The sequence below is a fragment of the Caenorhabditis elegans genome, chromosome I (assembly GCF_000002985.6).
Source record: "Caenorhabditis elegans chromosome I".
Lineage (NCBI taxonomy): Eukaryota > Metazoa > Nematoda > Chromadorea > Rhabditida > Rhabditidae > Caenorhabditis > Caenorhabditis elegans.
In genome coordinates, this window is record NC_003279.8 from 11,932,373 (window position 1) to 11,953,191 (window position 20,819).

Genomic DNA, 20,819 nt, shown 5'->3' on the forward strand with positions numbered 1-20,819 from the left:
AGGTATTATAGTTTTCCAGTCTGGAAATTTGCATTTTTCTGGTTCATTACGACTTGATGAGCTTGAAATTTGAATAGTTTCAGATAAAACATTTATTTAAAGAAAAAATTAAAAAATTAACATAAACGACCTGCTAACATTTTTAAGCAACGTTTTAAAATTTGATTACACAACACTCAACTCTGAAAACGAAAGATATGAAACTGTTTCTCTTCGAATTGGCTCAGGAGCTTCCAGGGGTATTTCACAATTCTCTGAAGCATGGATATCCGCACCTACAAGAGGAACACGACTTATCACAAAATCCGAGTAGCTGATATAAAGTGTCCATATCCAGATATACGGAATGTAATACACAAACATCACGTTTTGATAGATTTTGAAAACGATTTGGCTTTGCTCATGAGCTATCGATAAAACCATTGCACCAAGCTGGAAAATTATGGAGAATCCAATAATTATCGAGGAATAGATAGCAATTGACACGGATTCTATATGGATATTTGGTTTGATCGTCCATTTTATCAGTAGGATTATAAGCATGGCAATATTGACAAGGTTATGTAGAACATCGAATGTTTCTATATCAAAAGTATGAGTTGAGTTGATTTTAACCTTTGAGATGTACAACGAAAATCCAATTTTCAAAACCAAAAGCCCTACTATCAACGCAAAAACTATTTGGCTTTTACTTAAACATAACGTTTTGAATTTGAAAATCAAAAAGAATAGTTGAATAAATATACAACTCATTGTGATAAAACCTAGCTGTTCGATAAATAAATGCACTATCAAGAACAAAAGTTTTTGGAAAACCAGGGTATTGAATATTGAATTGATAATTAGGTTGATTAGGGAAATAATTGAGAAGACGGCCAATGTATGTTGTGCCGTGAATGGGATGAATTGTTAGTACTGAAAGGTTGAAAATTTGAGAAATATTATAACGGGATCTTGAATCAAGGGCTTGGCAGGAGTCGGCTTAGGCTTGTTAGGCTTAGACTTAGGATTACGCTTAGGCTTAGGCTTAGGCTTAGGCTTAGACTATGGCTTAGGCTTAGGCTTAGGCTAAGGCTAAGGCTTAGGCATAGGCTTAGTCTTAAGCTTAGCTTTAGGCTTAGGCTTAGGCTTAGGCTTAGGCTTAGGCTTAGGCTTAGGCTTAGGCTTAGGCTTAGGCTTAGGCTTAGGCTTAGGCTTAAGCTTTTGGACCCTACAGTGCTGGCCAAAAAGAAATCCACTTTTATTTAGTTTTTTAATGATTTTGAAATTTTTTCCAACGAGTAGAACTCCAGAACGAAAAATGTTATGAAAAAATTTTCAACTGGTAAAATATAGCCCGTGATCAGGTCTATGTGTTTTCACATTTTATAATCATTCACAAAAATCATGACAAGTAATGAAGCGGCCGACATCTCGTAAGTCTTTTTTGATCATGATTACGTAACCGACTGTACTGTACTGTATATGCCGTTGGCTACCGGACACGGCTACGAAATTTGAAGGCCGAGCTTTTAACACAATACCTGATTCAGGTTGATAACCCACCTCTTTATTTTTGATTTTATTCACATACAGGATTATTGATAAGATGGGAAACCAAATATGAAACAGTGTTCCAGGAAAACTGGCAGAAAATAGTTCATATGTGTTAATAATGTCAAAAGTGGAGTTCATGGCTCTTGGAGCAACTAAAATGAATATTCATTTTCATTCGTATGAAGGTGAAGAAGCTTGAGTTGCAAAGCAGGTGATTATTATTTTGCAGGTGAAGTTATAGGGTGCTGTAGATTCTAAATCGGTTTTGCTTTCATTTTTGGCTGCAATTTTCCCTTCGAGACCCTGCTTGGAGTACTGTGGCACACCAATTTAAAGTTCAAACAACATATTCGTCATTCCCTTTCTCTAACTGTCTACATCTCTCTCATGCCTATCAGCTGTCTGCTTCTGTGTGTCTGCGTCTCTTCAGTTCTCACATTCTGTCTCTGTTCGTTCCCAACAGATGTTAGAACGAGAGAGATTGCGTGAAAAACTGGGCGCAGAGAAAAATACGGAGAAACATTTTGGCAGCACGAGACGCCAGAACAGAGATTTGCGCAGACTAACACTTTTCGGTCATTTTTATTTTTACTTTTGTATATTTGACGGAGATTCCCAATTTCTGTACGCCTATGTTAGGCTAAGGTTTAGGCTTTGGCTTAGGCTTAGGCACAGTCTAAGGTTTAGGCTTAGGGCTTTGGGGTTTGGGCTTGGCGCTCGGGGCTTTGCGTTCAGAGCTTTGGGACATAGGCTTAGGCTTAGGCTAAGGCTCAGGTTTAGGTTTAGGATTAGACTTAGGCTTAGGCTTAGGATTAAGCTTTGGCTTAGGTTTAGGCTTGGGCTTAGGCTTAGGCTTAGGCTTAAGCTCAGGTTTAGGCTTAGGCTAAGGCTTTGGCCTACAGGGCCTAACCTCAATTCTGACCTATTTCCTTAAGTACTCCTGCCCCATATAATTACGAAACATTTCGTAAATCGACACACACTTGCGATGACAATTCCCGCCCACTGTCTGTTCCCTTCTGAGTACATAAGAATGATTTCACTTTTGACCATTTGCTAGCCGCTTGGCTGACTTTAATGGAGAGGGCCGGATTTTTTTTTGGGGAAAATTTTCGATATTTAGGACACCATTCGAATTACGAAACTAAAATTTTTGACCAAAGAAATGTTTTTTGGATTTCGTAATTTCCAAAAAAGGAAGCAAGTTGTTATACCTATAGTTGCTATATTACTGCTTCTGAAAACTTTGAAAAGAGCGCAGACAACGAGAGTACTCTCACTGTTTGCATCACTCATCCTATGTTCAATTGGCAGCAACTCCGCGAGTTTTGAAGATATCAAAACTTTTTCAACTACGAAAATATTCAGCTTAAAATTTCCTATATTTTGCTAATTAGCAATTTTTTACATTCTCTTCTCTCTACAAAGATATATTAGTTTGAAAATGCCACCCATTTTTTCACCAATTTTCGAAACTGTTGAAACTTTCTATAACTTTTACCCTAATTTTTTTTCATAAAAATTGCGAAATAGGTTCCTCCTACTTCACCAATTTTTCCAAAAAAAAAGGGCATTTAAATGGAAACCAAGTTCTCCCTTACCTTTTCTCCATTTCCTTCCGGAACTTTTCGCTTTCTTTTTTTCATTTTTTTTGTTGTTTTTTTTTGTTTTTCGTTTCAAGTTCAGTTCTATGAATATTCTAAACCTACTCCCATAAAATTTGAAAAAAGTTCAAAAATTTCTTGTTCTGTATACTGTTGGACTGCTAGTTTTCCTGTTTTTCAGCATTCTATTTTCTGATCGGAATATACATGTTTGTACCGGATACCCCCCATGACGCAAATCCGCCAAAAGAAAACTTATCTTTTTTATTTTTAGCATTTCTTCTGTTAGTTTCAGTTTTTTCTAGACCTCTTTTAGCTTTTTGGTGGTTTGGAGAATTTATTGAAAAATTTGAAGTTTGTTAGTTTTGTTGTTGGCATTCGGCAAATCGGCAGTTTGCCAATTTGCCGGTTTGCCGGAAGCTTTCAATTTTAGCAATTTGCCAATTTGCCGGAAATTTTCAATTGTGGCAACTTGCCAATTTGCCGATTTGCCGGGAATGTTTAATTTTGACAACTTGCAGATTTGCCGGAAAGTTTCAATTTTAGCAATTTGCCAATTTGCCGGAAATTTTCAATTGTGGCAACTTGCCAATTTGCCGATTTGCCGGGAATGTTTAATTTTGACAACTTGCAGATTTGCCGGAAAGTTTCAATTTTGGCAACTTACCGATTTGCAGATTTGCCGGAAAATTTCAATTTTGGCAACTTGACAACTTGCAGATTTGCCGGAAAGTTTCAATTTTGGCAACTTGCCGATTTGCCGATTTACCGGAAGTTTTTAATTTTGGCAACTTGCCGATTTGCCGGAAATTTTCAATTTTGGCAACTTGCCAATTTGCAGATTTGCCGAAAGTTTTTAATTTTGGCAACTTGCCAATTTGTCGATTTGCCGGAAATTTTTGATTTTGGCGACATGCCGATTTGCCTTTTTGCCGGAAATTTCAATTCCGGCAATTTACTAATTTGCCGATTTGCCGGAAGTTTTTAATTTTGGCAACTTGCCAATTTGCCGAACATTTTCAATTTTGGCAATTTGCCGATTTGCCGATTTGCCAAAACTTTTCAATGTTGGCAACTTGCCGGTTTGCCGGAAAAATCTTTTGCCGCCCGCCCTGATTTCAAATTCATTTTCATTTTTTTAAAAATAAATTTCAATTATTCCAATAATTGTATTTTTATAAAATTCCACTCACTACTTCCTCTTGGCATTTCGAAAAATCTTTTGACATTTTCAGAAACTAGCTACAATTTCTCAGTGAAAATTGTGTGCTCCTCCAAAACAGCTATATCTCGAGAATAGTGGCAGCTGGCAAAAAGTAGTCAACTACCAAAATATAGAAAATTTTAAGCAAAACTTTTTGTCAATTGACTATTTTTTGATACATCTAACTTCCACAGAGATATGTCCCGTTTAAGTTTCTATGTTCCTCTGCAATGGCTTTTTGCGTTTGAACGGGTGTAAACTTTTTTGTGGTAAAAGCTACAAAAATGCTATCAACTACTTAGTTGTGTAAAAATATCTAATAAACATTTTCTTAGTTGACGATTTTTTCATAACTTTAACCACCGCCGAGATATAGGGTAGTCCATACTTATGGGCCACCCTGGACACACTAATGGCCCACACGCTCTCTTCAGATTTTTTGCCGTAACTCTTTTGCGATGAACGCTACAAAAATGTTTTCAGTTAACAAAATGTATAAAAATATCTACTAAACATTTTGTTAGTTGACAATTTTTTTATAACTCCAATCTCCACCGATATATCCACCGAAAATGCCAATTTTTCAGCAGAACACTTTTTTAAACCTCCTCAGCTCGTTCCAAATTTTCTATTTATATAATCTACGTGCTGCTCATCCTACTTTTAAACTTTGTGACGTAGTTCTGTTTACTCTCTTTCTCTCGCGCTCTCCGCACTTTTTGTTATGTTTCCTCAGCCTCACGGGGAGGGCATGATGAGTTAAGGAGCAGAATGACTGAGGTGTTGGAGAAGTTTAGGATATATTTTTTTGAATGGAAATTGTGTTTTTTGGTCAACTTTTTATTTTAGTTTTAAATTACCTCCTTAGACCTAGCTTGCTATTGTTAAAATATTTAAAACCTAATAAAACAAATTTTGCCAGTTAAATTTTTTTGAAGTTTTTATCTGCAAACTTAAGAGCTAGTATGCTTGGAACAACTACATTTTTCCTATGGTAGGAGTTATAAACATCCTAAAGTGAGCATTTTACCAATTGACACCTTTTTGATATCTCTGACCCCTCACGTAGATATAGTAGTTTTGAAGATAATCTGACTTAGTGTTATTAGTGGTATTAGTGTGCCCACACCGGAGTACAGCTTATTTCAGTACGATAATCCAACTTTTTTGATCTAAAATAGATATAGAAATGTAGTAAAATGTTTGTTCTATTTGAAAGTAATATTTATGTTTGTTGAAATTTTGAAAAAAATCTGAAATAGTACCTGAAAGTTGCCGTTTGTCGAGAAACTGTGCCGAAAAACGGCACTTTTTTGGCAAACGGCATCTTTCAGACATTGTTTGAGGTCTTTTGAAAGCTTTTCAACAAAAATAAAAGTTATTTTCAAATGGAACGAACCTTTTTTTTACATTTCTATATTAAATTGAATAAAAAAAGTTGGTTTATCATAGTGAAATAAGCCAGCTTTGTGCGTTTGCCGAAAAAATTTGCGGCACAGCCCTGGCCTACACCTACCCAGCTTTGAATGACTATATTCTTTTTTTAGTAATGATTACAAAAAATATAATCTATGCCAGTAGATTTATCATTATATGGTACACATGTTGTCCGTTGACAACTTTTTGATATCTCTCACCCCCGTGGAGATAAGAGCGCAGACAATTGGAGTACCTCCCTCGGTGCATTCTACTTTTTCAATCTTCCATAACTCCTCAACGGGTTAAAATAAAAAAAAGTTATTGACTAACAAAATGTTAAACTTAAATTTTTCTACATTTTCACAGTTAATAACTTTTTGATAGCTCTTATCATTGTTGAGACAGAGCGCATACAATTGAAGTGCCTCCCTCTGTGCATACTACTTTTTTAATCTCCCATAACTCCTTAACGGTTTAACATACAAAAAAGTTATTAATTATCAAAATGTTAAGCTTGAAATTGTCTATATTTTACTAGTTAATAACTTTTTGATAGCTCTTATCATTGTAGAGATAGAGCGCAGACAGAGCGCACCTCCATGTGTTTTTCAATTTTCTCCCAATTCTAGTAGGATTAGGGGCCCAATACCAAAGTTTTTCGGGATTAATCCTTTATCCCCTCTTATTTTTATTTTTTATAACTCATGATAATATGATAATGAAATATATGTGCAACATTTTGTTATGACCTTCCTCATTATCACGTTTTGTTGTGCGGTTCCTGCTGCTCACGGAGCCCTGATAAAACGTCATTGAAAAACTTTGAAAATCATTCGAATTTTTTGTTCTTCTTGTTGTTATTGACACTAGTGTGTGCTCACCGAGCCCCTCTCACGCATACATTAAACTTGTGACGCCAGAAAATTTCAGAATAAATGATAATGATGAGATCTACACACACACGTGCCAGGGTCCCTTTATGCTGGAATTTGTAAGAATCCATTTCCCTTATTGCTTTCCTTTCTGGTGACGTAAAAACTTTGCCATCACCGGATATTGTGACGATGTACGTATGCAAAGATTAGATGCTCCGATTTTAAGATTTCTAGTCTAAATATCTAGGAGAGCTTTTCTAATATTAGTAGTTGACCACAGCGATTTGATATTTTATCCCTTATTTTTTAATTTTTAACGTAACTATATGATCTGCAACTCGTGCCTAAAAATTAAAGCGGCCGACATCTCACGGGTAGCTCCTTTGACCCAGGTGAGGCCTACCAGTCGCTGTAGTTTATCCAGTGATATTCTAAGTTCAAAAACCCATAGATCCTCTATAATTCTAGGTATCAAAAAGTTGTCAACTACAAAAATATAGAAAATTTAATTTTCTATACTTTGTTAGTAAAACACTTTTTATAGCTCTTACCGCAGAAGAGTTATTGCTCTATGAAAATCCTGCAAAAAAAAAACCTCAAAACAGATTAGCGGAAAATTCTATAATTTAGGCAAACACTCATGGCTGGTATCTAGTTTTTGTTTTGAAACGACCCCGTCTCTGCGGGAATTGCAGATACTAAGAAGTTGTTAACTAACAAGTAATAGAAAAATTTAAGTTTAACATTTTGTTAGTTGGCATCTTTTTTGTATTTCGAACCATCAAAGAGTTATGGCAGTTTGAAATTATAGAGTGCTCCGAGGGCATGTATCTCTCTCTCCCTGTCTGCGCTCTATCTCCACAGGGGTGAGAGGTATTAAAAAGTTGTCAATTTACAAAATATAGAAAAATTTTAACTTAACACCATTAAAAAGTTGTGCTTATTTGAAAATATTAATTCTGCTCAAAAAATCCAAAAACTTCCGGTCCACAAACAAAATCAATATTACCACCAGCCATGTATCATCACGATATCACCAAAGTCCCATTAACTAGTGTGATGCATGTTACGTCAGAAAAAAGACCGTGAGATAGTGTGAGAGTGTGCAGAGAAAAAGAGAGGAAAATATCTCAATGCCTCGTGGGGTGGTGCCGTCGAAACGGGCGTGCGCAAGAGAGAGACAGAGAAACATAGGTAGCTGAGAAGAAACTTATCACACACTCGTATTATTATCTACAATTTCTTGGAATCATAATAAAAATAATATAATTTTTCATTTCCATTCCTAGAAGTGTCTCTTGTATTTTTTTTATTAGGTTGGCAAGAAAGTCCTGTCCTATTTTTCAATCATTTATTTCTCGAAGTAGACTCAAACAAAAAATCAGTGGTATGCTCCATCATGATCAACAATGCCCTGCCAACGTTGAGGTAACTTGTGGATCCCCTGCCTGTAGAATCCAGCGGGCAGGGACTCCAAGTATTGCTTGATCTCCGTTTTGAAATTTTCTCTTGTTTTGAAAGCTCTACCTTGAAGGGCAAGAGTCAGATCGGAGAAAAGCCAATAATCACTTAGAGCAATGTCAGGAGAATTCGATGGTAGAGGGAGAATCACCCATTCTCATAGATATGCTACTTTTGTTTAATTTTTCCGCTTCGAGTTTTAAAAATCTTTTCAAAATAATATATGAAAAGTATAGAAAAATTCTAGCTTAACATTTTGTCAATTGACAACTTTTTTGTATTTTAGCCCGTTAAAGAGTTATAACAGTTTGAAACTTTTGCATCAGGGCAGCTTAGAAAGGAGTAGTGGGGTGCTCTCACTGTCTGCGCTCATATCTCTACTTCGGTAGGAGCTATCAAAATGTTGTTCACTGACAAAATATAGAAAAAGTTTTGCTCAACATTTTGGTAGTTAATAACTTTTTTGTATTTAAGCTCGTTAAGGAGTTATGGGAGATTGAAAAAGTAGTGTGCACCAAGGGAGGTACTCTCACTGTCTGCGCTCTATCTCTCTTGTGGTAGGAGCTATCCAAAAGTTGTCGACTGTGAAAATGTAGACAATTTTAAGCGTAACATTTTTTTGAGTCATGGCAATTTGAAAACCTTTTGAAAACCGCCTAGAAGTACTCTCACTGTCTGCACCCTATCTCTACTATGGCAAGAGATATCAAAAAGTTGTAAACTGATAAAAGCTATAAAATTTTAGGCATAAAAATTCTTAATTCACAAGGTTATGAAAAATATCTCCCCCACCTTTAAACAAGTTCCTCCGAGCTCAAAGAGCCCTCAAGGATTTCATTTGCAAATGGCGACAACACGTTGTTCCTAACACGTGGGTAAATCTATTATAAACATTCATTCGATAGGCAACTGGGATTAGGAGAATAGACTCATTTCCAGATTATGGTGACGTGGAACTGATTTTCAGTTTTGTTTGTTGTGTCAAAACATTACTCTTCAAGGAAGGATTAAGCATTTGTCACGTCTATCTGAAATTGCATGTTCACCTTGAAAGTGCCATAACTTTTTGATGACTGGAGATACAAAAAAGTTATTAACTAGCAAAATGTTAAGCTTAAATTTTGCTACATTTTCACAGTTGACAACTTTTTGATAGCTCTTATCAGTGGGGGCATAGAGCGCAGACAGTTAGAGCATCCCCTCAGCGCGCGCTATACATTTTCAAACTATCATAACTCCTTAACAGGTTGAAACACAAAAAAGGTATTAACTAACAAAATGTTGAGCTTTAATTTTTCTATATTTTCACAGTTGACAACTTTTTGATAGCTCTTATCAGTGGGGGCATAGAGCGCAGACAGTGAGAGCATCCCCTCAGCGCGCGCTATACATTTTCAAACTATCATAACTCCTTAACAGGTTGAAACACAAAAAAGGTATTAACTAACAAAATGTTAAGCTTTAATTTTGCTACATTTTCACAGTTGACAACTTTTTGATAGCTCTTATCAGTGGGGGCATAGAGCGCAGACAGTTAGAGCATCCCCTCAGCGCGCGCTATACATTTTCAAACTATCATAACTCCTTAACAGGTTGAAACACAAAAAAGGTATTAACTAACAAAATGTTGAGCTTTAATTTTTCTATATTTTCACAGTTGACAACTTTTTGATAGCTCTTATCAGTGGGGGCATAGAGCGCAGACAGTTAGAGCATCCCCTCAGCGCGCGCTATACATTTTCAAACTATCATAACTCCTTAACAGGTTGAAACACAAAAAAGGTATTAACTAACAAAATGTTAAGCTTTAATTTTGCTACATTTTCACAATTGACAACTTTTTGATAGCTCTTATCAGTGGGGGCATAGAGCGCAGACAGTGAGAGCATCCCCTCAGCGCGCGCTATACATTTTCAAACTATCATAACTCCTTAACAGGTTGAAACACAAAAAAGGTATTAACTAACAAAATGTTAAGCTTTAATTTTTCTATATTTTCACAGTTGACAACTTTTTGATATCTCTAATCGCTGTGAAGATAAAGCGCAGACAGTTAGAGCATCCACTCAGCGCGCACTATACATTTTCAAACTGGCATGACTCCTTAACAAGTTGAGATACAAAAATTGCTAACCTACAAAATGCCAGGCTAAATTTTTTTTCTATATTTTGTTAGTTAATAATTTTTGATACCTCTTACTGCTGCAGAGATAGCGTCTCTTTACAGCCAGCGCTTTGAAATTTCTCCTCCTCCCTCATTCTCTCTCCAGAAAAAGTTCCGTTTTCTATTTTTAAACCCTCTTTTTTTGGTTCAACGATTCCTAAAATTTTAAAACTCTGTTCTGATCTTTAGTTTAGATATAACATTTTCTGATTTTCAGATAAAATTTCCGGTTCCCACCAGCAAAAGAAAAGTAATTTATCTAGGAGTGATCTGCGCTCACAAAAAAATCTAGAAAAAAGTGCAGCTATGTAATTTTGTAGACATAAACGGGCTTTAATCTTGTAGGCATTAAAAAAACTCTAGCAGCCGACACCACACGGTACTTTTTTTTCAAAATTTGCCCCGCGAGGTGTCGGCCGCTTCCACAGTTTAGTTAGGACCAAGTGTTTCACATCAAAAATACTTAATTCAATACAATACTAGCTACATTTTTCATGATAATCTATTAGGTTGAACCGGAAGTCTTTGTGACTTTTTCAATCGTTTATTTCTCGAAGCAAAAGAAACTTCAGGATAAATTTTATTTGCTATCAATATCAACAATATACTCCCAACGTGTGCGCAACTTATGAATGCCCTGCTTATAGAACCCTTCCAGGCGCAAGTCAAAATATTGCTTGAGTGCCATTTCGACACTTCCATGGATATTGAAGGTTCTTTCCCAGTGGTCACGAGTTATACCTGAAAACGACCAGTATTCAGATGGAGCAGTGTCTTGAGAATACGGAGGGTAAAGGAGAACCATCCATCCACGCCTGACCAGTTCTTGCAATACTTGTTCCAAGCCGTAGGGACAAGAGTTGTTTTGTTGAAAATGGAGTTGCTTGTCCATCAGGGGTGAACGATTGAAGACTTTCTTCAGGTTCCGTGGTTAGATAATGTAGAGGCCCCCAGTAATTGTTTTGCTATCAGGTAGCAATTCCCAGTAGATGGGGCCGTACACTCCTCACCACATTGAGGTCATGACTTTTTTAGCGGGATAGTCGGGTTTAGCGGCATCCTGTGGGGTGTCTCCTTCTCCAATCCACTGGTCACGCTTGTGGTTGTTCTCGTAGAGGACCCACTTCTCGTTTCCAGTTATGAGTGGGTCCAACCATCAATCGCCCCCGTGGAGAATGAGGAGGGAAAGGGAATCATCCATTCAAAACTCAAGGTTGGATTGTGCCAAGGTGTGTGGTATGAATCCACCCCTAATTTTCTTTATTCCGGGAGCTGCCAAGCCCTGTACGATGTTGGTTTGATAAGACCCAAGTGCGGTTGACAGCTCACGGGTGGTTTGGAAAGGATTCGTTTCCACGGCTTTCTTCAACGAATCCAAATCCAATTTATGGGGTCTCTTGGTCCTCAAGAGAAAAGTCGTTCTTGTCGAAGCGGTGGAACCAATTGTGTATGATATTATAGTGATGATCATGTGTATGATAAACATTCTCAAGGAGACTCTCGAAATCCTTCATCGTGGTATGAAATAGGAAGAAGTACATCAAACTATGTCGGATGTGGATGTCACTATTTACATACATCGTTGGCTAACTAAATTCAGGTCAGAGGGAAGGGATTGGGGTGGTTTTTAAAATGAAGTTCCTTTACTCGTTGTTATACCCTAGCAACAAGGGAACACCAAAGTGCAACTGCGGCGAGCGGTGGATAAGCAAACCCAGTCACAAAGACTTCCGGTTCAACCTAATATTATTTTTACACAACTCAGAAAAACGTTTGGCGGCCGTCACCTCACAGGTACGATTTGACCCGTGTGATGTCCCCTGTCTTAACTTTTTTCCAAGTTTAGTTGGAGCTAAGTGTACTACTGCAAAAATGTTTAGCTACATTTTTCCTGTTTACCCCTTTTTCTCGCTCAACTCCAACGAAAGCGGCCGACACCTCACCGGTCCAACTTTCAAAATTTTCCCGTGAGGTGTCGGCTGCTGTACCTTTCTTCAGGAGTACCATAGCAAAAAGTGCTCAACTACAAAGTTGTAGAGAATAATAAACTTAACATTTTCGTAGTCAAAATTTTTTGATAAATATTCTACTTTTTGAGTTACAGTGCCGGCCAAAAACATATCCCGTTTTCGTTTTTTGGTAAATTTACAAATTTTCCAAACGAGCAAAACTTTAAAACTTGAAAACTTATCGAGAAAAGTTTAACTGATGAAGTATTGCTCATGATTTCGTCTACTTGTATTCAATTGTTTAAGTTGTTTACCAGTGTAACGACAAAAAATACAACGGCCGACATCTCGTGAGCCCGTTTTTGACAACTTTTACTGATTTGGCCGTATCTCGAAAACTAAATTGTTTCAGGAAATGTTGTTATAGGAAAATAGTCTTCAGACTATTTGTCATCGTTTGTGTCTATTCACTTTGTTCTGAAAAATCCAGCAAAAAAGTTATGGGATTGCAAACTTGTCGCTCACTAGGTGCCACCTACCCACTACACCCAAAAATCAGGCTACTTAGTTCAAAATATTTTTTTCGAGCATTTTCTAGAAATAACACATGTAAAATTACAATTAAGCTATATTCAAACACAATATCAAGATTCAGGAAAAAAATTCATCGTTTGCGAGAAATGTTCGAGGCGTGGCCGTACACTATTCAAGTTTGCACTCCCATAACTTTTTTGTAGGATTTTTGAGAACAAAGTGAATAGGCACAAACGATGACAAATAGTATGAAGATTATTTTACTCTAACAACATTTGCAGAAAAAATTTCGTTTTCGAGATACGGCCGAATCAGTAAACGTTGTCAAAAATGAGCTCACGAGATGTCGGCCGCTGTATTTTTTGTCCTGGCACTGGTAAAAAATTTTAACAATTGAATACAAGTAGACGAAATCATGGGCAATACTTCATCAGTTAAACTTTTTTCGATAACATTTCTAGTTTTAAAGTTGTGCTCGTTTGTAAAATTTGTAAATTTATCAAAAATCGAAAATGGGATATGTTTTTGGCCGGCACTGTATGTCGATTTTTCTACCGTTCAATTTTTCTAGTTTTCTCGTAAAAATGAGTCATTTTTTATTAATCTTTTGCTGTAATACGTTTTCACCCACATCGCACCAGAAATTGCTAATTTCCGGCAAAAAAAAAATTCGAAAAAAAAAACGGAAATTTGAAACAGTTTAATAAAAAAAATTTCCCCAAAATGGGAAACTTTATTTATTCTCCCTTATTTTTATTTTATTTTCCAAATATTCTCCACAAAGAGATGATGATAATCAAGACGTCATCAAAACATATTCGGAAGCTCCGCGAGCACATGTGAGCTCTCGCTGGTGGCTCCGCCCATTTTCCCTCTCCAAAAGAGATCAGTTGCTCAACTGAGAGCTTATCACTGCTCCTTTTCTCTGCCCCTTTTGCCTTGTTGCTCGCGGAGCTCTGAGTTTTTTTTTCTTGCCCAGTTTTTGTTATATAAGATTTATTGGAGGCAAAATTTCATTTTCTTGTACTTTTTTATATGCTCAATAACACAATTTCCACATAAAATTTTCTACATGTCAAAAGAAAAAGTTTGGCGGCCGACATCTTGCGGGACCATATTTGAATATCAGATTTTTAGACTCGTGAAGTGCCGGCCGCTTTTTGCATTTTTAGAATTAAAAAATAAATAAACTTTCGTATTTATGAAGTCCACTGTAAAGTGTTTTCTAAAAAATGAATTGCGGCCGACATCTCGCGGGTACATTTTTGATAACGGGTTTTCTGACTATTAGCCCAGTGAGGTGTCGGCTGCTGTAACTTTTTTCAGAGTAGCGGTGAAAAAATTGATACTGAACTAATGAATTGTAGCAATTTTTATGCTTAAAATGACCAAAATTTTGAAACAAACTAAAGCGGCCGACACCTCGCGGGCCCACATTCATTTTTGTGCCCGTGAGATGTCAGCTGCCGCAACTTTTTTCAACGTGATACCAAAAAATAGTGGTCAACTAACAAATTGTAGCAATTTTCATGCTTAACATGATCATATCACAAAATTTAAAAAAATCAAGCAGCCGACATTTTGCGAGCCCATCTTTGAAAATTATTTTCTAGGCCTGTGAAGTGTCGGCTGCTAATTAAAAGCGTATATTTAGATTGTTGCCAACTTTATCTAGAAACGTCAATTCAAAATCATTCTAACAGAAGCCGTGAAAGAAATCTTAAAGTTTGAGGCCCGGCGGTGCCTTGCCACAAAAAAACTTGTTTCCCTCCATAGGGTTTCCCATATTTTCTGTCTATTTTTTTTTCTTATTTGAATTTCTAATCTTTGTTGCTGTCTTTTCGTCTCTATATAGGCTCTAATTAACATGAACTTTTTTTAGTACTTGGGCTCCTAATGATATCCATTGAAAGTTTATCGCAACAGCAAGCCGTCGGACCGCCCATGATGTTAAACGGGGGAAATGAGCACGGAGCAGAAGCCATGAGTTTTGGAAGAGGGTAAGTGAAAAATAATGAAAAGTTGTGAGCGGCCGACACCTCACGGTTCATATTTCAAATTTCAAAATTCAACAAATTTGACCCATGAGGTGTTGGCGGCTGTAACGCTGTTTAGGGTTGATTTAGAAAAAAGTATTCGAGTACAAAAATGTAGAGAATATTATGGAAAACATTTTTTTTTGTTTAAAACTTTTCTCCAAATCATCCCTGGATAAGATTCAGCGGCGACAGACACCTCACGGGTTTTCCCGATTTTCGAATTTTGTCCAGTGAGGTGTCGGCTGCTTTGACTATTTTCAAAGTTTAGTTGGAGCTAAGTGTAGAATTACAAAAATATTTAGTTTTACATAAGCTACATTTTTCCAGTTTAACCAGTTTTCTGATTAATCTCTGAAAAAAGTTATAGCGGCCGACACCTCACGGTTTTCCTATTGCTGAATTTTGGCCCGCGAAGTGTCTGCCGCTATAACTTCGTTCAGGGTCGACTTAGAAGAAAGTTTTCAACTACAAACATGTGGCAAATGTTGTATTGAGCATTTTTTCAGTTTAAAAGGTTTTTAGTTTTTGAGTTATGTATGACAGTTCTACCGAAATTAGATTTAAAAAAATATTTTTCTGCACCAAATTTTTGTAATTGTGGAGCTTCAATATTTCCGCCAGGATTACAGTTACAAAAAAGTTGTTAACTAACAAAATGTAAAGCTTAAATTTTTCTACAATTTGTCTCTTGACAACTTTTTGATAGCTCTTACCCCTGTAAAGATAGAGCGCAGACAGTGAGAGCACCTCTTACCCAACTCATCCGTGACGCTTAATATTTTCAAACTGTCATAACTCTTTAATGGTTAGAAATACAAAAAAGTTGTCAACTAGTAAAATGTTAAGCTAATATTTTTCTATATTTTGTTAGTTAACAACTTTTAAATATCTCTCACCACTGGGGAGAGAGCGTAGACAGTGAGAGTACGTGACGGCGGTCTCAAAAATTCCTCTAAAGACAATTTTTATATTAAACAAATTAAATATAAAACTCATAATCAATAAAACTCAATAAAACAACATTATTTCCATTTCCAGAATATCCAACGATCTTCCCACAGCATACGTGACGTCAACACCGCTTCCGTTGGCCAAAGCACAGCAGCAACAACAACATGAGCAACAGCTTCATCATCTCCCAGGCTATCATTCCGCAGGGCAGTCGAGAGTGATGAGTGAAGAGGAAAAGTATGTGCTTCTTGTATTAATGATTTCGATGGGAACTGGGGAGGTGAATGGGTGTTAATTAGATACATGTTTTGGTGCCACCCAACTGATTGTGAGCAGAAAAACTCATAAAACTCATTGGAATTTAGAGGGGTTTGTTAAAAGTTGGTTGCTCAATATTGGAAATTAGGCTTTGGCTCAGGCTTATATCTAGGCTTATTAGGTTTAGTCTTAGGCTTAAGTTTAGGTTTAGGCTAAGGCTTAGGAATAGGCTCAGGCTTAGTCTTAGGTTTAGTCTTAGGCTTAGGAATAGGTTAAGCTTAGGCGTAGGCTTAAGCTCATGCTTAGGCTTAGTCTTACATTTAGGCGTAGGCTTAGGCTTAGGCATAGGCTTAGGCTTATGCTTCATTATTGGAATTTTTAAGAACGTCGAATTTCGATAAATTAAAAATGTTTTTGGCGAATTTACAAGTGAATTTAAATTTTTTTTCCAGGATAATGAATGGTTTTTTCTTTAAAAAATTTCAATTTTCAGTTGAAAATCTTCAATTTAAATGTTAGAATTCAGATATTTAGGTTTCATAAATCAGGTTGAAATGTAGTTTTTTATACATAACAATTTAAAAGTAACAGATTTCTGAAAAAAAATTTTGGAATTTTTCGAAATTAGAAAAAATATATTCTAAAAAATCTTAGAAATTTTATCCCGCCCAGGAAGTGATTTAAACTTTGTCAGAAACTTTTTCACAACAATAATTTTTATATAAAAAAATGTTGAATGCACACACATCGGCCTATTTTTTCAAATTTTGCCTTCTTAACTCTCAAGTGCACGCCAAAGTGTCGTCGTCATTCTCAAGCCTTCCCGACTGAAAAAAAAACAAATTTCTAGGCTTCTAAATATACTCCACACACCCTGGGAGTAAGTTTTTTTTGTATTTTTTGACAACAAAGTTCCCAAGTTTCCTACATTCCCTCAGACACCCTCTCAGCTATACTTGCACATTGAAAATAATAGGCTAAAGCTGTCCGGTTGCCCCTGGCAATGAATAACTGATAATTTGGAAAAGGGCGTTGTAGGTGTGAGAAAGTTGGCAAAATCACGTGAAATCGCGTGACAAAGAGGGGTCTGGGAATCTCTATAGGCTAAAGTTTGACAATGTTTATTCTGTCACCTGAAGTTTGATATACTTGCACATTTTGGAGCCCCATAGCTTTGTATTTTTGTATTTCTTATAGGTCCTGGCTTTTCTCGTATAAATCCAACCAGATTCTAGTTTTCTGACCAACTACACATAATATTCGCATCTGAGCCACCAAGTCACATGGTGCTCGGAAAAATACGGCTTTACCTCTTAGAAGCCCCTTTAGATTAGTTGGAATCGATTCCCAGCAGCCAAGCTATTTTTGAATTTGAAGAGAATTTCATGCTGATTATTTTTGGACTAGGCTTAGGTTTAAGGGCTTGGGTTTTGGCTTAGGCTTTAGGCTTACTATTAGGCTTAGGCTTAGGCTTAAGCTTAAGCTTCGGCTTAGGCTTAGGCTCAAGCTCAGGCTTAGGCTGAGGCTTTTGGAATAGCATTAAGCCCACACTGCATACGAGAGAGAAAGAGGCAGACAACCAGACGCTCTGCATCTCTGCGTCTCTCTTCCCCTCTCACTCTCTAGCCATCCATTTTCAAACGCCTGAATCTCTGCGGTGGTAAGAGATATTAAAAATTTTCAAATTGAGGAAATCCTCTAAATTCCTTTTTCTATAATTTTGGTTAACATTAAAATTGTATTCCGAATTAAAGTCGAGAAAATGAGAAAATTTACAGCGAACGCGAGAAGCACGCAAAAATCTCGGTGCTCTTTGAAGAAATCCGAATAGAAGCTGCGAATATGCTCAATGGGACGATGAACGCCAATATCAAGCAGGAAGACAACGAAGATCAACCGACAGCACTGAGTGACTCGGCTCCGGTTTCGATAAACAAGAAGCTCAAGAAACGGTAAGCGGGCTCTTTTCGTAGGTCCTAATAATTTTAATGGTAGTTTAAAGTAGGAAAACACTTTTGAAGCTTTTTCGCAAAAAATTAAAGTTTCCAAAAAGCTCCAAGCAGACCTGTCTAAGCATCACTGAGCATTGTAAAAATTATCAAAATTCTGTAAAATACCTCTGTAAGCCGGAGAAAAGTCGACTACAATCTGCTCACATTATTCAATTTCCATAACTTTCAGCAAAAGCGAGTTGGCCCTGGAAATGACCGCCGATGAGGTAGACGACATCCTCGGAGACTCCACCAACTCCAGCTTCAACCCGAAAAACCCATTCGGAGGACCATCCCCGTCCGGTTTCCCAGACCTCGGATCCCCGGGATCTTCCAACTATAACCCGGCGAGCCAAAAGTCATCTCCACCACTCTCAAAGTATTCACAGAATAATCAGGGTCAGCGGAACTCTCCACCAAATCATGGATATCCGAATATGTCGCCATACATGACGTCTCAAATGAATTCCCCGATGCATCCACAACTTCAGCAGCAGAACTCGTTGACATCGTCGCCACCGGTTTCTATGCATTCGCCAGTGGTAGGATTTATATTTCATTCGACGCAAAATTTTCCGCTGATAATTTTTGCCTCTTGCCGCGTATTTCTAGCTTTAACAGCAGCAGAGATATAAAGCCTTGAAGATGGAGCTCTAGAGAGAGAGAGGACGCTCTGTCTGTCTGCGTCTCCGTGCAGCTTTTATCCCGAATATCTCGACTGCTATTAGAGACATTGAAAATTTTCCAAATTTTCTGCTCTATCATTTTTCAGCTTTATGCTTAAGCTTAGGCTTAGGCTTTGGCGGAGCTTAGGCTTAGGCGTAGGCTTAGGCCTATTATTGGGCTTCGGCTTAGACTTAGGCTTATTATTGGGCTTAGACTCAGGCTCACGGTTTGGCTTAGGCTTGGGCTGAGGCTTAGGCTTAGGTTTAGGTTTAGGCTCAAGTTTAGGTTTAGGCTTAGGCTTAGGCTTAAGGGGTCGCAACCTCAAACCTCCATATCCCCCTATCATATGAGATATCAAAAAACTTCCAACTTACCCAGTACTTAGAATTTCAAGATTTTTCAGTCCCAAGACTTCAAGTCAACTATAATAAACGGTCACGTCATGGGAGCCCACCACCATCATCTTCCCCATCACACCCGCTTCCTTCAACATCAACAAAGTGCTCCGAACCTTCGCCTCGGAACTCAAACCCCCGAGGAAGCGCTTCCTTATCAAATCAGCGGAATCACTCCGCCGGCCCGCCCGTTCGACAGATCTTTGGTCGAGGAATTTGAGATGTGTGTTCGTGCAGTTCTAATGGCTTCTCATCGTGTCTATTGTCGACATGTCTATCGTCAATTAACTGCTGAAGTCTCGGAGTTGTATGCCAGAGTTGCGAAGAATCAGGTGCCGAAGAAAGCCGTCAAGAAGATCATTGCCGCCCGGCAACCGGCAACGCCTGGAGAACGGATCGAGTTGGAGAGACAGTGTAAGTACAGTGGGGCGCGTTTGACTTCTGCTTCTTTTTTGAATTTCCCACCAGCCAGATTTCAGATTCTCGCGCCAAAATTCATTCTCAGAACATCGGTCGCAATCGCGCTCCACCGTGATTTTGTTGAACAATTTGTTCACGTGGTGTCAGAGTGTCGCATGTCGGCTTGATCTACGTAGATCTAAAAAAAATGCGGGAGAAGAGACGCAGAGTTTTCGACTGATGTTAATGATTAAGAACGTGCTGACGTCACATTTGTTTGGACAAAAAATTCCCGCATTTTTGTAGATCAAACCGTGATGGGACAGCGCGGCACCACGTGAAAAAGCCAAAAATCAATATTTTCCGAGATAATTTTTGAAATTCTCGCCGACCGTGAGTTCGGTAGAGCGCGTTTGAAAAACCCACAAAATTTCGAACTTCCCAGTTTAATGTTGATTTTGTTGGGCCATAAAATTAGAAACTAAAAATAAAATGTTCACTGAAAACTTTCAAAGTCAATTGGAGCGCAATTGCAATATTTTGTGGCGGGAAATTCCAATTTTTGCTAATTTTCCACTTTTTTGCGGAAAATTCGTGGAATTTTTGAATTCCCCGTTTTAGTCGCAAAGTCTAATAGAGCGCGCTTGCAAAGTACACTTACAGCGGGAAATTTGAATTTTTCAATGGAAAATTCCAGAATTTTCAAATATTCGGCGACCGCCTGGCGAAGTTCAATAGAGCGCGTTTACTGGAAATTTGAATTTTTCGGTTTTAAAAGTGTCTAAAATTCGAATTTCCCGCCGCACGCCCACGAGTTCAATAGAGCGCGCTTGCAAAACAATCCGATGGCGGGAAATTCGAATTTTCCAGTGAAAAACCTCCCAATTTTTTCAATTTTTCAGTCAAATGCCTTGCCGACGGCCTGGAATCTCGTCAATCTCCACAACTCTACGAATCAATTCTCAACTTTTTGTACAAAATGCGCGTCGCAATTCCAGACGTCGCTCAGCAATAAATTTTTTTCAAAAAAAATTCATTTTTCCTCCAAGTCTTCCTCTCATTTTCAGCTCGAAGATCTCTCTTGTTTTTTGGTCTGGAAATTTCTTTGAAAATCTCAAATTTGTATCACTACAGTAACTCCCCAATGATGTTCCTTTAAACTAGTCTACTGTAGTTGTCTTGTCTCCGTCTCTCACTCTCTCTCGGCCCGCAAATACAGCTTGTGATGCATAAAATCTCTTCTTAATCCGATAATTGTTATTCACCCCCGATGCTTGAAAAATTATCATATTTTTAATCTTAATAATATTAATAAATGTAAATTAAATCATAAAAAATTTTTTTTTGGAAAATCGAAAAATTTCGATTTTTTTT

The 20,819-nt window shown here is 37.5% G+C and overlaps 1 protein-coding gene and 8 non-coding genes across 9 annotated transcripts; 6 read left to right on the forward strand and 3 right to left on the reverse strand.

Annotated features, from left to right (window-relative positions):
* Window positions 1-979: 979 nt before the first annotated feature.
* On the forward strand, window positions 980-1,044 carry R06C1.9. Its single transcript, NR_050619.1, has one exon. It is a non-coding gene; the product is annotated as an Unclassified non-coding RNA R06C1.9 (non-coding RNA).
* R06C1.8 lies at window positions 980-1,044 on the reverse strand. Its single transcript, NR_050620.1, has one exon. It is a non-coding gene; the product is annotated as an Unclassified non-coding RNA R06C1.8 (non-coding RNA).
* A 48-nt stretch (window positions 1,045-1,092) lies between these two features.
* Window positions 1,093-1,203, reverse strand: R06C1.10. Its single transcript, NR_050621.1, has one exon. It is a non-coding gene; the product is annotated as an Unclassified non-coding RNA R06C1.10 (non-coding RNA).
* R06C1.14 lies at window positions 1,111-1,185 on the forward strand. The gene has a single exon (NR_050622.1). It is a non-coding gene; the product is annotated as an Unclassified non-coding RNA R06C1.14 (non-coding RNA).
* A 10,090-nt stretch (window positions 1,204-11,293) lies between the features above and the next one.
* Window positions 11,294-11,443, forward strand: R06C1.13. Its single transcript, NR_050623.1, has one exon. It is a non-coding gene; the product is annotated as an Unclassified non-coding RNA R06C1.13 (non-coding RNA).
* A 3,185-nt stretch (window positions 11,444-14,628) lies between these two features.
* Window positions 14,629-20,773, forward strand: R06C1.6 (uncharacterized protein). Its single transcript, NM_060629.8, has 6 exons — window positions 14,629-14,746; window positions 15,824-15,973; window positions 17,773-17,946; window positions 18,176-18,527; window positions 19,055-19,460; window positions 20,348-20,773. The coding sequence occupies exons 1-6, from the start codon at window positions 14,643-14,645 to the stop codon at window positions 20,458-20,460; spliced, it is 1,299 nt and encodes a 432-aa protein (NP_493030.3). The 5' UTR covers window positions 14,629-14,642; the 3' UTR covers window positions 20,461-20,773.
* On the forward strand, window positions 15,601-15,661 carry R06C1.7. Its single transcript, NR_050624.1, has one exon. It is a non-coding gene; the product is annotated as an Unclassified non-coding RNA R06C1.7 (non-coding RNA).
* R06C1.12 lies at window positions 17,450-17,522 on the reverse strand. The gene has a single exon (NR_050625.1). It is a non-coding gene; the product is annotated as an Unclassified non-coding RNA R06C1.12 (non-coding RNA).
* On the forward strand, window positions 19,618-19,842 carry R06C1.11. The gene has a single exon (NR_050626.1). It is a non-coding gene; the product is annotated as an Unclassified non-coding RNA R06C1.11 (non-coding RNA).
* Window positions 20,774-20,819: the final 46 nt, after the last annotated feature.

Coding starts and splice junctions, on each gene's coding strand:
- R06C1.6 (NM_060629.8), top strand. CDS start 14,643: ATGATATCCATTGAAAGTTTATCGCAACAGCAAGCCGTCGGACCGCCC. Junction 17,947..18,175: donor AACAAGAAGCTCAAGAAACG/GTAAGCGGGCTC, acceptor CATAACTTTCAG/CAAAAGCGAGTTGGCCCTGG. Junction 18,528..19,054: donor TTTCTATGCATTCGCCAGTG/GTAGGATTTATA, acceptor AAGATTTTTCAG/TCCCAAGACTTCAAGTCAAC.